Source organism: Sciurus carolinensis, chromosome 2 (genome assembly GCF_902686445.1).
Source record: "Sciurus carolinensis chromosome 2, mSciCar1.2, whole genome shotgun sequence".
In the NCBI taxonomy this organism is placed as follows: Eukaryota; Metazoa; Chordata; class Mammalia; order Rodentia; family Sciuridae; genus Sciurus; species Sciurus carolinensis.
In genome coordinates this window covers 173,852,375-173,866,740 of record NC_062214.1, presented here as the reverse complement: position 1 = coordinate 173,866,740, position 14,366 = coordinate 173,852,375, and the positions used below count along the sequence as shown (strand labels likewise).

The 14,366-nt window shown below is 38.7% G+C and overlaps 1 protein-coding gene across 20 annotated transcripts in view; it reads right to left on the bottom strand.

Moving 5' to 3' along the window:
- Ttll5 (tubulin tyrosine ligase like 5) overlaps positions 1–14,366 on the bottom strand; it is a 266,244-nt gene that overhangs the window by 245,744 nt on the left and 6,134 nt on the right. For 18 of the 20 annotated variants that reach the window (XR_007107155.1, XM_047540836.1, XM_047540832.1 and 15 more), the window contains exons 3-5: positions 13,861–13,967; positions 2,280–2,362; positions 871–977 (exon numbers count right to left, since the gene is read on the bottom strand). Coding sequence is in view for 19 of the 20 variants with exons in the window: in XM_047540836.1 (XP_047396792.1) it covers positions 871–977; positions 2,280–2,362; positions 13,861–13,967 (297 nt within the window). In the remaining variant the exon portion in view is untranslated. Of the gene's footprint in view, positions 1–870; positions 978–2,279; positions 2,363–13,860; positions 13,968–14,366 lie in introns of those variants that run through there. The other 2 variants (XM_047540829.1, XM_047540830.1) reach the window with 2 other exon arrangements.

Here is a 14,366-nt window from a genome sequence, read left to right as displayed (position 1 = left end):
ACATTAATTATTCTGTACCTTTGTTTGGAAGCCTGGACATTTTTACACCTACGGACAATGCATCATATTAAAATACTAGATGAACCGTTCTTTTATAAAAGGGGAAGGGGAGGAGAGAAATGAGAACCCACCCACCACAGGTGCTTTCAAGAAGCTCAATCTGCTCACTTGCTTTCTCTCTCTCTCTCTCTCTCTCTCTCTCTCTCTCTCTCTCTCTCTCTCTCTCTCTGCTCCCTGGTTCACAAGCTCACTACCATGATGTAAGTTTATAAAATAAAAGTTTATAAAATGGGTTATCCACGAAGAAGAAGAAAAAGAAGAAGAAGAAGAAGAAGAAGAAGAAGAAGAAGAAGAAGAAGAAGCAGAAGCAGCACCTGCTCAATTTTAGGAAAGACAACGAGAAACCTTCTTATTTAAAATTATCTATGCCTCCACATATGCCTCCACAGCCCTTGAAAAGTGTCTGTACCTGCCCAGGGACATAAACAGACTGCTGTCCTATGCCAGATTTCCCTTTTATTTATTTATTTATTTATTTATTTATTTATTTATTTATTTATTTATTTTTTGGTACTAGGGATTGAACCCAGGGATGCTTTGCCACTGAGCTCCATCTCTAGCTCTTTTTATTTTTTATTTTTAGGATCTCACAGTTACTCAGGATCTTACTAAGTTGGCTGGGGCTGGCCTCAAACTTGTGATCCTCCTGCCTCAGCATCCCAAGTCAATGGGATTAGAGGCAGGTACCACCAAACCTGGCCAATTGCTTCTTTTTTCCCCCCCAGCCCCCAAAGAATATAACTCTCTGCCAGTCACATATTCCAATGTCAACTACCTCTAAATGCAACAAAGCAGCTACAGGAGCATTACCTGGGAAAGTGATTAACCTTTTGTGCTTCAGAGAGGGTGCGAAGTAAGAAGGGCTTCAGGTGGGATCCTGTCCACATCAAGTTATAGTCAGTGCTGCTTGGGTGAACCTGTGGGCAGACAGAAACACAGAGGGAAAAATAAAAATCAGGAAGAATCCTTTCCAGAAAGAGCAAAGGTAGGAAAGTCATAGTGATTTTCATCCCCAGTGAATTCACAAGGTGACCCAATTAGAATGTGAGTTTAATGAGAAAAAAAGAGTATCATAAAACACAATTATATTTAATTATATTATATTTAATTATATTTAAAGAATGGGAGAATTGGGAAAATCCTAGATGCACAAAATAGAATATATTAAAACCTCTACAGAAGTTGATGCTATCTCATCATCCTTTGGCGTATCAAAGTCTGAGAGTAGGGCTCAACCCCAAAACTCCTTTCTCAGACTTTCCTTATGTCTTTGCAGATCCTGGGTATAAAGTGTTGACCAGAACTAAAACCTTACAATAGTAAACCAACTTAGACTTCATTCATTCATTCATTCACTCACTAAAATTCCTATGTCCATTCATTAAATAATTAAGAACTCAGTGCCTCTTATGCAATAGGACCATGATAACACTGGTGATAAAAGAGCAACAAGACTGAATATATAAATGGGTATCACAATGTCCCCAACCTAGAATAATATCTCATCCTAGAAAAAGGAGCTAGCAATCAGACTTCCATCAATATTCTCCAAGTATCTACAGTGGAAGTCCACTGAGCACTTTCACCTGTCCTTTTTGATGACAACATCCCAATTTTCCCATTTTTCTTTGGAGGAATAACTTACATTTCAAAGGACCTGCCAATAACCCACAAACCCTCTCCCCAAGGTAGTAGATTTGTGAACCAAGTCAGATCAATAATTCTACCTCCAGAGAAAGGTAGAAAGACTTCCATGGCCAGTCCCTGAGGAACTGAAGATTCCTGACCCTAGATCTCCAAGGCTGCCCTGGTCTCACTCTTTCCAAAGACTTGAATTTTGGCTTTTCTTCTGATTCCACTAGCCACCCTCTGCATACCTTTCCTATAAATTCCTTTGGGTTAAGATGCACAGAGTCTATTTCTGTTGCTTGCAATGAAAGAACCTTAACTGGGTAACAGACAATTTCTTATGGGCAGCTCTGCCTCTAGTTGAAGCCTAAGAACATAATGAGAAAAAAAAAATCCTGTGAAATACCTGTTTTCCAGGTATTAGAAGAAGAAACTGATAAAACCACTCAGAAATTCAATCAAGTTCTACTGTCATCACTAAGCATGAGAACCAAGTACTTTTCAGAGCTAGTTCTGGTAAATGGTAAGCTTGGGTGGCTAGAATTTTCAGCTTTTGAGCAGACCAGGTGAGGTAGTAAAATTGAGCTTACTTCATGAAATCCATGGGCTGTCAGAATGCTGCGTACCAGGCGACTGTCCGTTCGCACAATCTTATAAGACAAATGATAACGTTCTAAAGAAAAACAAAGTCAAGTTCAGAAAACTTTATATTAACTGTAAAAACAAACTGTAAGATGGTGGCTTGCTTAACTACACTCAATAACATTGTATTTCTACTCTTAAAACTACTATTAAAAAACAATGAAAGTATCTGGGATCAAAGGTCCTTACCCTGAGACTCTTCGGGATTCACTAACTTGATATGGGGGAAACGTCCATCTTTGTTTTTGCCAGTTTCTAGCTGAAATTTAGCAATGCCTTCATGAGGAACACGGGCAGCAAAGCAGATAGTATTGACAGTACCTGTGACCCTACCACCAACAGTATCAGGTATTCTAAAACTCCTTCACAGTTGTTACAGTTACCTCAAAATATTACTCATTGTCATTACAGTATTTATGAATTACAGAAGTGAACAAACCTTCCACTAGAGTGTGCTATTCAATGTACTGATTAAAAAAAGCATACACACAACAAATGTTTTAAAATATTTTCATTATTATATTTCAACACAACTGATTTCCTCTATAATCGTTTATACTTTTTTAATCGACTTAAAAACATTGTCCTTTGGTTTTTAGGGATTGGCTTATTTCACTCATCACAATAGTCTCCAGTTCCATCCACTTACTGGCAAATGCCATAATTTCACTTCTCTTTATGACTGAGTAGTATTCCATTATGTATATATACCACATTTTGTTTATCCATTCATCTGTTGTATATGTCAAAATACACTCAGTTATGTATAACTAATAAGAATAAATTTTAAAAAAGAATTCCAATCACCACATAAAGTCAATGTATGACTGTAATCTACTTAACTGAAGACACTATGTCTTATTCACGGTTGTTATCCTGAGTTACAGTTAAAAGAGTGCTAATTATGCTATAAATCACACAATAAATACCTACTGAACCACGAAAAACAAAAGTTATCTGAGGGCTGTGGGGGATATAGCTCAGTGGTAGAATGCTTGCCTAGCATTCTCAAGTTCCTAGATCCGATCCTCAGTACTGCAAAAAAGTTCTAAAATAAATAAAAACATTATCCTGAGAGGAGGTGCTTAGGTGTCTCCAGACTGCCAAAGGGCCTGCTATACCCAAAGACTAAGAATCCTGCTCCTGATGGTCCTGAGTCCAATGAAGCGGATTACCAGCATGTCTTAGGCCAGAGGTTAGAAGCTGGTGGCACAGTTGCCCTTTCAGGACCGGCCCACGCTCCCTGCTCGGCACAGGACCCTGCCTGCTTCACTCATGCGTATTTCCTGCCAGATCCCTGCGAGCATCTGGGCTTATAAACCCCATCTGGAAGGACAGTCTATGATCACGTGGGGTTTTGATATATCCTCAAAGACTAACATTTCCTCTGGACTATTGAATTCACTCTCTTTCTATGTGTAACTACAAACTGGGAAAGTCAGTCAAGAATTCTGCAGGACAATGTTTTTAAAGGAATGCATACTGAACAATTTCTGAATGCATATAGTACAGACATAGATTCTAGAATAATATTCAGCCTCTATAGTCAAAGATGACCATTTCGTTTTATAAATTTAGATGAAAATACTCATAAATCCTTTCTGCTCCTTGCCCAGCCCTGGCAAGAGGTCCATGCCAAGCACATACAGAAAGACTGGCACGAACAAGCCAACACTCTGGACTTCTCGTAGCAAGTTTCCAAAGCCCAGTCACAGGCTGCCCGATGATCCATCCCTGTTAATGTTGTCTTTACAGCATAAGAAAACCAGTGCAGTGATTTGTGTTTACTTCGCACAGAACGGGCTGCAAAAGCAGGTCAGGGCACAGCTTACCGAAACATGCTCTGATTCCAAGTTGGGGAAGGAAAGCACAAGATGGGCCTGCAACAGCTTACTTTTCAAAACTGAGAGAAATGCTCAAAAACTGATTGGGAACCTGCCATGGAGAGCTTGAAAGGGCTCCCAGTGACCAGAGTTGAGACAATTTCACATAAAAGTCTAAAGTGACAGACTGTTATCGTTTGGATGTGAGGTGACCTCCCCACTCCCCAGCAAAGGGCCTCTTAATGTAGGAACGCTTAGAGGTGAAGCGTTTGGGCTGGAGAGCCATAATCTAATCAGTCCATCCTAGTCTGAATGAACTGGCTGGGTGCAACTGTAGGCAGATGGGGTATGGCTGGAGGAAGTGGGTCACTGGGGGACTGAGGCACGTCCTAGAAGCTTCATCTTCCCCACCGCTCCTTGTCCCTTCTCTCCTGACTCCACCATGAGCTGCACAGTTTTCCTCCAGCAGGCCCTTCCCCATGATGTGATGCCTCATCTTGGGCCCAAAGCAATGCAATCTACCATGAATGGGCTGAGACCTCTAAACCGTAAGCCCCAAACAACTTTTCCTCCAAGTTGTTCCCGTCAAGTATTTTGGTCACAGCAATGCAAAAACAGAGATAGGTTATAACACACTTATAAAAGAATCCATGAATCCACATTGATAAGAAAGTGAGAAGGCACAATGGTTTTCTTTTGCTGCTATAACAAATCACCATACTTGGCAGCTTAAACAGAAATGTATCATTTCATAGCCCTGGAGGTCAAAAGTTGAACACGGTCTTAACAGGCTAACACTAAAGAAAGAGACACCTGTGTTCCCTTCTGCCGGTGGACTCAGGGCACCGTTTGTTTCTGTCCCTTTCCAGCTTCTAGTGGCCACCCGCTTCCATCCTTTGTGGCTTATGGTCTCCTCTTCTACTTCCAAGGCAACAACGGCAGGTCTGGTCTTTCTCACATCGTGTCCCTAACCTCTTCTACCTCCTTCCTCCATGCTGAAGAGCCCTTGTCATTATGGGGGGCATACTTGGACAATTCAGGATAATTTCCTTATCTTAAGGTCATCTGATTAGCAACTCCTCTTTGTCATGTAAGGTAATATATTCACAGGTTCCAGGGGTTAGGACATGAACATACTGAGTGGGGGGAAATTCATAGTTTACCTTCTGGACCCCAAAGATTCACATCTTTCTCACATGCAAAAGACATTCACCCTATCCTAACATCCTATCAACCCAAAGTCTAAAATCTCATCTAAATTTATCACCTCAAAATGTTCAAATTTCATCACCTAAATAAGTATAGCTGAGACTGGGTATGATTCAACCTGGGGCAGAACTGTTCTCCATCTTGTGGACCTGAAAAATAGGAACAAGTTATTTGCACCCAAATACAATGGTGGTACAGCACAGAACACCAGCTACAGATATTCTTGTTCAAAATAGGAGTAAACTATTGGGCACAATGGTGCCTTAGTATTTGAACATCTGCAAACTCAGCTCCTAAGGGGACGAAGGCAGGAGGTTCCCAAAGTTCAAGGTCAGCCTGGGTAACTTGGTGAGATGCTATCTCAAAATAAAAAATAAAAAGGACTGGGGAATGTAGCCAGGTGCAGTGGTGCATGCCTGTAATCCCAGCAGCTCAGGAGGATCAAGAGTTCAAAGCCAGTCTCAGCAAAAGCAAGGAACTAAGCAACTCAGTGAGACCCTGTCTCTAAATAAAATACAAAATAGGGCTGGAGATGTGGCTCAGTGGTTGAGTGCCTTGAGTTCAATCTCCAGTACCAAAAAAAAAAAAAAAAAAAAAAAAAATGACTGGGGAATGTAACTCACAGTTAAGCATCCTTAATTTAATCCTTAGTATTTGAACAAAAAAAAAATTTTTAAACAATAAATAAAAATAAAAAGTGCTGGGGACATAGCACCCTTGGGTTCAATTCTCAGGTACCACCAAAAAAAAAAAAAAAAAAGTGAGTGGAAAAATAAGGAATCACAGTTCTCAATAATTTGAAAATCTAGCCAGGTAGACACCAACAAATTTGAAGACCTCAGAATAATGTTCATGATTCACAGGTCTAGAGTTGAGGCTCCACCCTTGGATTCATCTTTCCTTTTCCATAAAAGTTGGCACATTTTTGCAGCTAAGTAATTTTGTCATCTTGCTTCTTGCCTACAGAATTATGGTGGTCCAACGGCCTTCTTTCATCTTATCCTTGGCCTCTCTCTTTCAGTCCAATCTGGCAGTGTATTTTTTTTTATAACATTCTAAACAACATTGTAGGTCTTTTGGGCATGGATTCACTCCATTAGACAGAGAGTCCTTCCCTGGATAATTTCATTTCTAGGTTCTCCATTCCCAACTTGTAACTCTCTTCCATCTTCAAATACAGCAATGGCTGCCTTCTCACATCACACCTCTCTGACTCCTCTGCTTCTCTCTTCCACTTTAAAGAACTCTTGAGATTACACAGGGCCCTGTTGGATAATCTCCTTATTTTAGGATCATCTGATTAAGAATCTTAATTCCTTCTACAAACCTCAATTGCCCTGTGCCAAATAAAGTATCATATCCACAGATTCTGGGAATTAGGAAGTGGACATCTTTGGAGGTCTATTATTCTGCCATCCTCAAAAGGGAAAGCTCTTATTTACCAAAAATCAAGCTAATAAATGGAGAAAGAAAGATCGAAATGGAAAATTACCCATTGACAAAAACTGTAAGAGTAAGGGATTCAAACAAGAATCAATGGATCCCAACAGGTAAGAGACTACTGGGGAATCGGTAACTCACAAAATATCACTACAGAGAATGCCTGTAGCAAAGGGACAACACACCTTTAATACGAACAATCTGACAACACTATCTTAACCAAATGCTCGAACCTGCCATCACCAATGATGCAACAGCATAACACCACAAGCTTCTAACAGTGAGAAGGATACAACTTCACTAAATGATATTCCTGTACATTTTTAAAAATCTGAACCTAACAGGGCAACAGTCAGAAAAGGGTAACAATCAAACTTCAGGATGTCTGTAAAATAACTTGCCAAGAATATTTTAAAAGGCTAATTTCATGAAATACACACAGAAAAAGTCTGGAAAATGGCTGTAGATTAAAGTAGATCAAAGAAATACAACAACTAAATGTAATCTCTGATTGAATCCTGGACAGAAAAACAAAACAAAAGCTACAAAGGACAAAACTGAAGCAATGTGAATATGCATGGGGACTGGATAGTAAAGAATGGTAGTTTACCAATGACAGATTACTATTGCTCTACAGAAGATGCCTTGTTCTCAGGAGATACCTACTGAGGAATGTCTGAGGCCAGGGAGTGGTTGAACTAATTTGCAAATGGTTCATTTTTTTTGGTACCAAGGATTGAATTTAGGGACACTTAACCACTGAGCCACATACCCAGCCCTTTTAATATTTTATTTAGAGTCAGAGTCTCACTGGGTTTCTTAAGAGCCTCACTGAGTTGCTGAGACTGGCTTTTAACTCACGATCCTCCTGCCTCAGCCTCCCAGGTTGCTGGGATTACAGGCATGCATTACCATGCCGGTCTCAAATGGTTCATTCTGCTAGCATGGCAAACTGTTCCTAGTTGGTGAACCTGCTTGTCTGAAGATTTGCAATTTTTCTAAATAAATCTTTAGAAAAATGAAAGAAAATCAGGTCCTTTCATTTTAATGTGATTACTAACATCTCCATTTTGGCACATGTAAACGCCAAAGCACCATCAACTACATGGCTCCTGCTGGAGGCTAGGAATGGCCCCGATTCTGTGTGTGTTCTGCAGTGCCTGCCACAGTGCCAGGTCATGGGGAAGGTAAGTGTGGGGGGAAAAGGGTAGCTACCTGAGGACTGGGAAGGGAGAGAAGGGGGAATAACAAGAGAAAGCATATGTCTATGGCCAAACTGCCAGGATTCAAATCTGGTTCTACAACTTCCTGCCTGTAATATTCTACAAGTTACTTAGTTTTTCTACATTTAATTTCCTCCCTGTAAAACAGAATTGATGATAACAGTATTTACTTCATAGGATACATGTAAAGTTTTAGAACAGTTATTGCTACATAGTAAAAGTTATTTTTATATAGTAAAAGTAAATATATATTAAAATAGCTATTGACGTACAGTGTCAAACATAGTAAATTACATATTTTACATAGCAAATAAAAAGTTAAAATGCCATTAATATTCTTTCACCCATTCATCCCAATATAGAAGAAAAATGCAAGCTCTACTATACTCAGTGGCAGACCTGATTCTTATAGTATGTAAGTACTATGCAGTGACCAACCACCTAACTAACCCATACCACTTAACATAACCCAACCCAGATAAGATGAATATACTCCAAAAGGAGAGTGCAAGAAGAAAGGGTGGAATGATAGGAGGCAACCATTGCTGGAGATTTTTAATTCACATTCATGTTCTGGGTCAATAGCCCTCTGTGTCCAATGCTGGTTAGTAATATATCAACAGAGGTTATAAAATGGTGACCTAAGAGACCCAGACTGCATCTACAGTCTGTTTATCACTTAATGTGGCTTTAAATAAAATTGAATTAGTAATTAGTTAATAACCTTTGAAAACTGGAAGAATTCATATAAAATCTAGATGTCTTAGCTTTTCTTGAAAAACCTGGCAACCTTCGTATGATGGCTAATTTTATATTTCATTTTAACTGAGCCACAGGAAGTTCCAATATATGCCTAAACATTATTTCCAGGTATGTCTGTGAGGGTGTCTTCCTAAGAGATTAGCATTTGAATTTGCTGAGCAAAGCAGACTTCCCTCCCCAGCGTGGACAGGCATTGTGTAATCCACTGAGGGCACGAACCCAACGTAAAGGTGGTTCAATCTGCTCTGCTCTCAGCCTGCCTGAGCTGAGACAAAGATCTTCCCTGCACTTCACTCCTGGTTCTCTGGCCTCAGACTCACTCTGGGATCTACACAATTGGCTCTTTACCTCTCAGGCCTTCAAACTGTGTCACCAGATATCCTGGATGTCCAGCTCACAGGCAGACGATCACAGGGCTTTTCGCTTTCCATAATTGTACGTACCAATAACCATATTAAATCCCTTCTCCTTCCCCCTCATCCCTCACCATGTTCTACTGTTTCCATGTCTCCAGAGAACCCTACAAATATCATGGCAAGGGCCAACTGAATTATTTCAAGTACAAACTGAACCTACCCAACTGCCCAAGGAAGAACTACCATATCCCACATAAAAACAAGAGACAGGGCATGGTCCTCCTCCATCATGAGCAAACTACTAATAATCCTGTTTTTGACCTCTGAACAAGAACCACATCAATTCTACCAGGGGACTGTAGAATTTCCTCTTCCCCAACCACTTGTATGTGCCTCAGGAGGCAACCTGCAGTGCTAAGTCCCGTGGCAAGTTTCAGGATTGATTTAGCAAAGCAAATAAAAATAAGGAACCAATAATCCAGTTGTCAGCACAGAAGAACCTAGGGAGTAGTCAAGGTACCTAAAGGATTTAGATAAAAACTGCATGGGAACCAGAATGAAGATCAAACTGAAACTGGACTTTCAGAATATAAGTATAACCTCTTAAGTGACAACATAGTATAGCTGTGCCCCAGTATCAGAAAAGTAAGTCTGTACCTAGTTATCCATTATAGTAGGCACTAGCCATATTTGGTTAATGAGCATAGAATTGTGACTAGTTTGACAGAGGACCAGAAATTTTTATTTTATTTAACCTTAATTAAAATTTAAATTTAAAAACTGATACTCAATTAAGTTCTTAGAAAACAAGGTCTGGAGGTGTAGCACAGTAGTAAAGTACATAATTACGTACATGCACAAAACCCTGGGTCCAGTCCCAGCACCCGAAAAAGAAAACAGCTATTAGAAAACATCTTTGAAACAACCTGACAATATTAATTTACTTTTTCAACTATAATCTTTATGAAATATAAACATAGGTCAAATATTTACAATAAAAATTTTGTACCAAATTAAGATATACTCTAAATGCAAAATACATACTAGCAATAAAATATCTTATTAATGATTTTTACTTTGAGTAAATATGGGAATAATATTTGGATATATTGGGTTAAATAAAACTATTAATTTCAACTTTCAAATTTACAATTACATAGCTTATATCATACTTCTATTGCTAATCTATAAAATGCAAACTTATTAAATAGACACAGAGACAAATTATAAAAAGATGCTTTGTTCTATGAAAAGCTTACTTTAAGTTAAAAATACCTCTGTGGCCTCTTAAATGCAATCTTAATTACATGTCTGAAGTACATACAATTTGCAGAAAAAAAGGTTATATTAAGGAAGGAGTCATGTTCTTAGAATATTTCACAAATAAAGCATGAGAAATCATATTATACCAAATTATTAACAGTGATTTCAATAAATATTTAATAGATAAAGAAAATGAAGTTGGCACCTAACATTATGAAATCAACAGAAGGTAACTAATGCCCCAAATAACTTCTCAAGGGATTTAGTTATAGGCTTAAGATCTGAGCAAATCTATGTTCTGTGTCAGGTAGTTAAGAGACAGAGAAAGGGGGAAAAGTTAAAGACCAAAAGTGTACAATTCAGAAAACTAAAGAAGCAAATAAGTCATTCAAAATGTCCTTTTCATAAAAGGTGAAAAAAATTATTAAACGGCAAGGAACTAGGAAAGGTAGAGAAAATTTAAAAGAAAAAAGAATTTGTGAAAAGTTTTGTGTCTTTTTTCCTTTAGCCATGGGAATGTGTAAAGAAAAAAAAGTAAAGATTTATAAATTGCAGAAAATAGTAATTGCTTGAATAGGAGGATGACAAAATTCATGGATACAATTTTCTAATAAATGATGGGTATTTTAAAAAAGAAGGTTCTGCTTACTGTCATGGGATACATAGATTATTTTATGTGACAGGAAACCAAAGAAAGCATGTACTGTAGGGATTATTAAATTCTGTTGTTTCTTCCCACCTTAGACATTTGGGCTCGAATTACATTCAGAGGGAGCTCCTTAGCAGAAGCTTCAGTTACTCAGGCTTCAGAGAACAAGAATGAGCCATGTCTCTTTAAATGGTAACCTAGCAACTTACTGAGAGGATTAGAACAGAAGGACCCTTGGGGAGGAGGAAGATTCAAATCCCAAAAGTAGGTTCACAGTTCTCTGAACTCCTGGATTATCATGGGGTAGCTGCAGACTTTAAAGTCATTTAAAAGTAGAGCAGATTCTATTATCAAGTAGAATGAGCAGCACAAGTTCTGAGTGCCCACTATGTGCCAGACATTAAGCGATCCCATTTGATCCTCACAATGCCTGCAAGTTATCCCATTTAACTAATAATGAAACTGATTCAGAGTTTAAGTGACTTGCCCAAGACTCATAGCTAGTAAATGCCATTTATTGAGAACCCAAGTATGGACTCTCTACTACACCAAATGACAGTCCTTATCCATACTGTGAGAACCTCTGAAAATAGTCTAACCCAAGGATTCAGCACAGCTTAGTGATTTACAGCTTCAGTGTACTCCTCACAAACATCCCAATAGCCAGTTCTGCAGAGATAAAGCTGATCCTAAAATTCTTATGGAATTGCAAGGGACCCTGAATGGCCAAAATAATCTTAAAAAAGAAGAAAAATATTCAAGGCCTCGAACTTCCCTACTTCAAAACTTAATACAAAGGAACAGTAACCACAAAGGGATGGTACTGGAATAGGGATAAATGCACAGAACGATGGCATATAAAGAGTCTAGAAATACATCCATAAATCTATGGCCAATTGACTTCTGATGACAGCGCCACAACCATTCAATGGGGAAAGAACAGACTCCTCAACTAACCATTCAGGGAAAACTGTACATCCACACACAAACGAAGGGAGGTGGATCTTTACAAAACACAATATTAAAAAAATAACTCAAAGTGAATCAAAGACGATTTAGCTTAAACTATAAAACTCTTAGAAAGATACCTAGTGATCAAGACCCGGGGTCAGGCAATGGTTTCTCATATAATGACACCAAGGGCATAAGCAGTAAAAGAAAAAGACAGATAAACTGGAAGTCAGCAAAATAACTTTTTATGCTCCATCTGTGTACAATGTGTCCAAACGCATTCTACTGCCACGTATAACCAATTAGAATTAAAAAATTGCTATAAAAAACACTTTGCTCATGAAAGAATAATCTACAGAATAAAAAGTGTGCAAGAACAATCCACAGAATAGGAAAAAAAAAATTTATAAATCATGTATCTGATTAAGGATCTAATATCCAGAATGTATAAAGAACTCATACAATCCAACAATTCCAATTTAAAAACTGGACAAAGACCTTGAAAAGACATTTCTCCAAAAAGGCATACAAATGGCCAAGCACGTGAAAACACACAAAAAGATGCTCATTGTCATTAGTCATTAGGGAAATGCAAATCCAAACCAAAATATCTCTTCACACCCACCAGATGACTATAATCTATAAAACAGAAAATAGCAAATGTCAGTGAGAATGTAGAAAAATAGGAACCCAATTGCAGTGTTGGTGAAAATGTAAAATGAAGCAGCTGCTGTGGAAAACAGTTTGACAACTCCTTAATAAGTTCAACAGAGGCTGGGCACAGGGGTTCACACCTGATCCCTGTTTCTCAGGAGGCTGAGGCAGGACACCAAGTTCAAGACCAGACTCGGCAACTTAGTGAGACCCTGTCTCCAAAGGGGTCAGAATGGTAAGAGTGCCCCTAGGTTTGACCCCCACTACCACAAAAAAAAAAAAAAAAAAAAAAAAAAAAAGAGAGAGAGAGAGAGAGAAAGAGAGAATATCTAATAATTCATTTCTTTCATTTCTGACTCATACTCAAAAGAATTGAAAATAGGTACCCGAACAAAACTTGTCCAAAACCTTCATAGCAGCACTATTCACTATAGCCAAAAGGTAGAAACACCACAAATATCTATCAACTGATAAATGGAAAAGTGAAATTGGTATATTCATTCAAAGGAATACTACCCAGTCATGAAAAGGAATGAAGGACTGATACATGCTCCAACATGGATAGACCCTGACAATATGCTAAGTGAAAGAACCAGACACAGAAGGCCACGTATTGTACGAGTCCATGCCTATGAAATAGCTAGAGTAGGCAAATCCATAGAGACAGAAAGTAGGTTATAAGTTTCTAGGGACCAGTGGCATGGAAAGTGACTGCTTAATGTGTGTGGGCTTTAACTTCTTTTTTATTTTTGTTTTGTTTTGTCTTTTGCAGAGCTGGGGGATTAAACCCAGGGCCTTCCCATGCTAGGCAAGCACTCTACCACTGAGCTCTACCTTACTTCTGGAATGAGGAGGTCTTGAAACTAGACAATGGTGATGGTGCACGACACTGAGAACATTACTAAATGCCAATGAAATGTGCACCCTAGAATGGTTAAAATGGCAAATTCCATCACACGTAATTTATCACAAACACACACACACACACACACACACAAACATGCATGCATATTTCTGAAAAAAAATTCAAAGAAAAGTCATGCAGAAAATAATTTAAGAAATTCTAAGAACTCTTTCAAGGAACAATAGATTTTTCTCATGGCCAAGGCCTTTTCTCTATCCATATGTCATACTAATTTTTTCCAAAGTTGTGAGGAAAGTTGACCAGCTCTGCTCCCTGTGGAAGAGGTTATACCTACCTCCAATTACTCGAATATTGTTGTCCTTTGTCAGAATAGCCTCAGCATGGAATACCAAAACTGGAATTCTCCTGCAGCCTCCAGTCCACATGATACATGGATGATCCCTATAACCATAACAAAAGCCTTCAATAATTTTCAGCTCAAAATCTGAATTAACTATTTAAGCAAATTGCTAGGGTTTGTTGCTTGGCAACTTCCCCCTTCCTTCTAGAATAAGAACCCCAAATATCCTGTGGAAAATCACTCATCTCCAATTCTTAGCCAGGATTTTAAAGATTGACCCTTGAGGAGAGGTGAACCTTGATTAGTTTCAGCCAATCAGGGAATGTGAGCATTCAGTTACAGTGCAATCACAAAGACGAATGAAAGATGGGCACAGAAAGCAATTATAGCCCATGAGAGGAAGGAGACATGTTCCCAGACCCCCTGAGAAAGCAATGCTTCCTTTCTCTTCTGCAGTGACTATAGGTGATGGCTTCTCTTTTGATGAGCAGATAAGAATG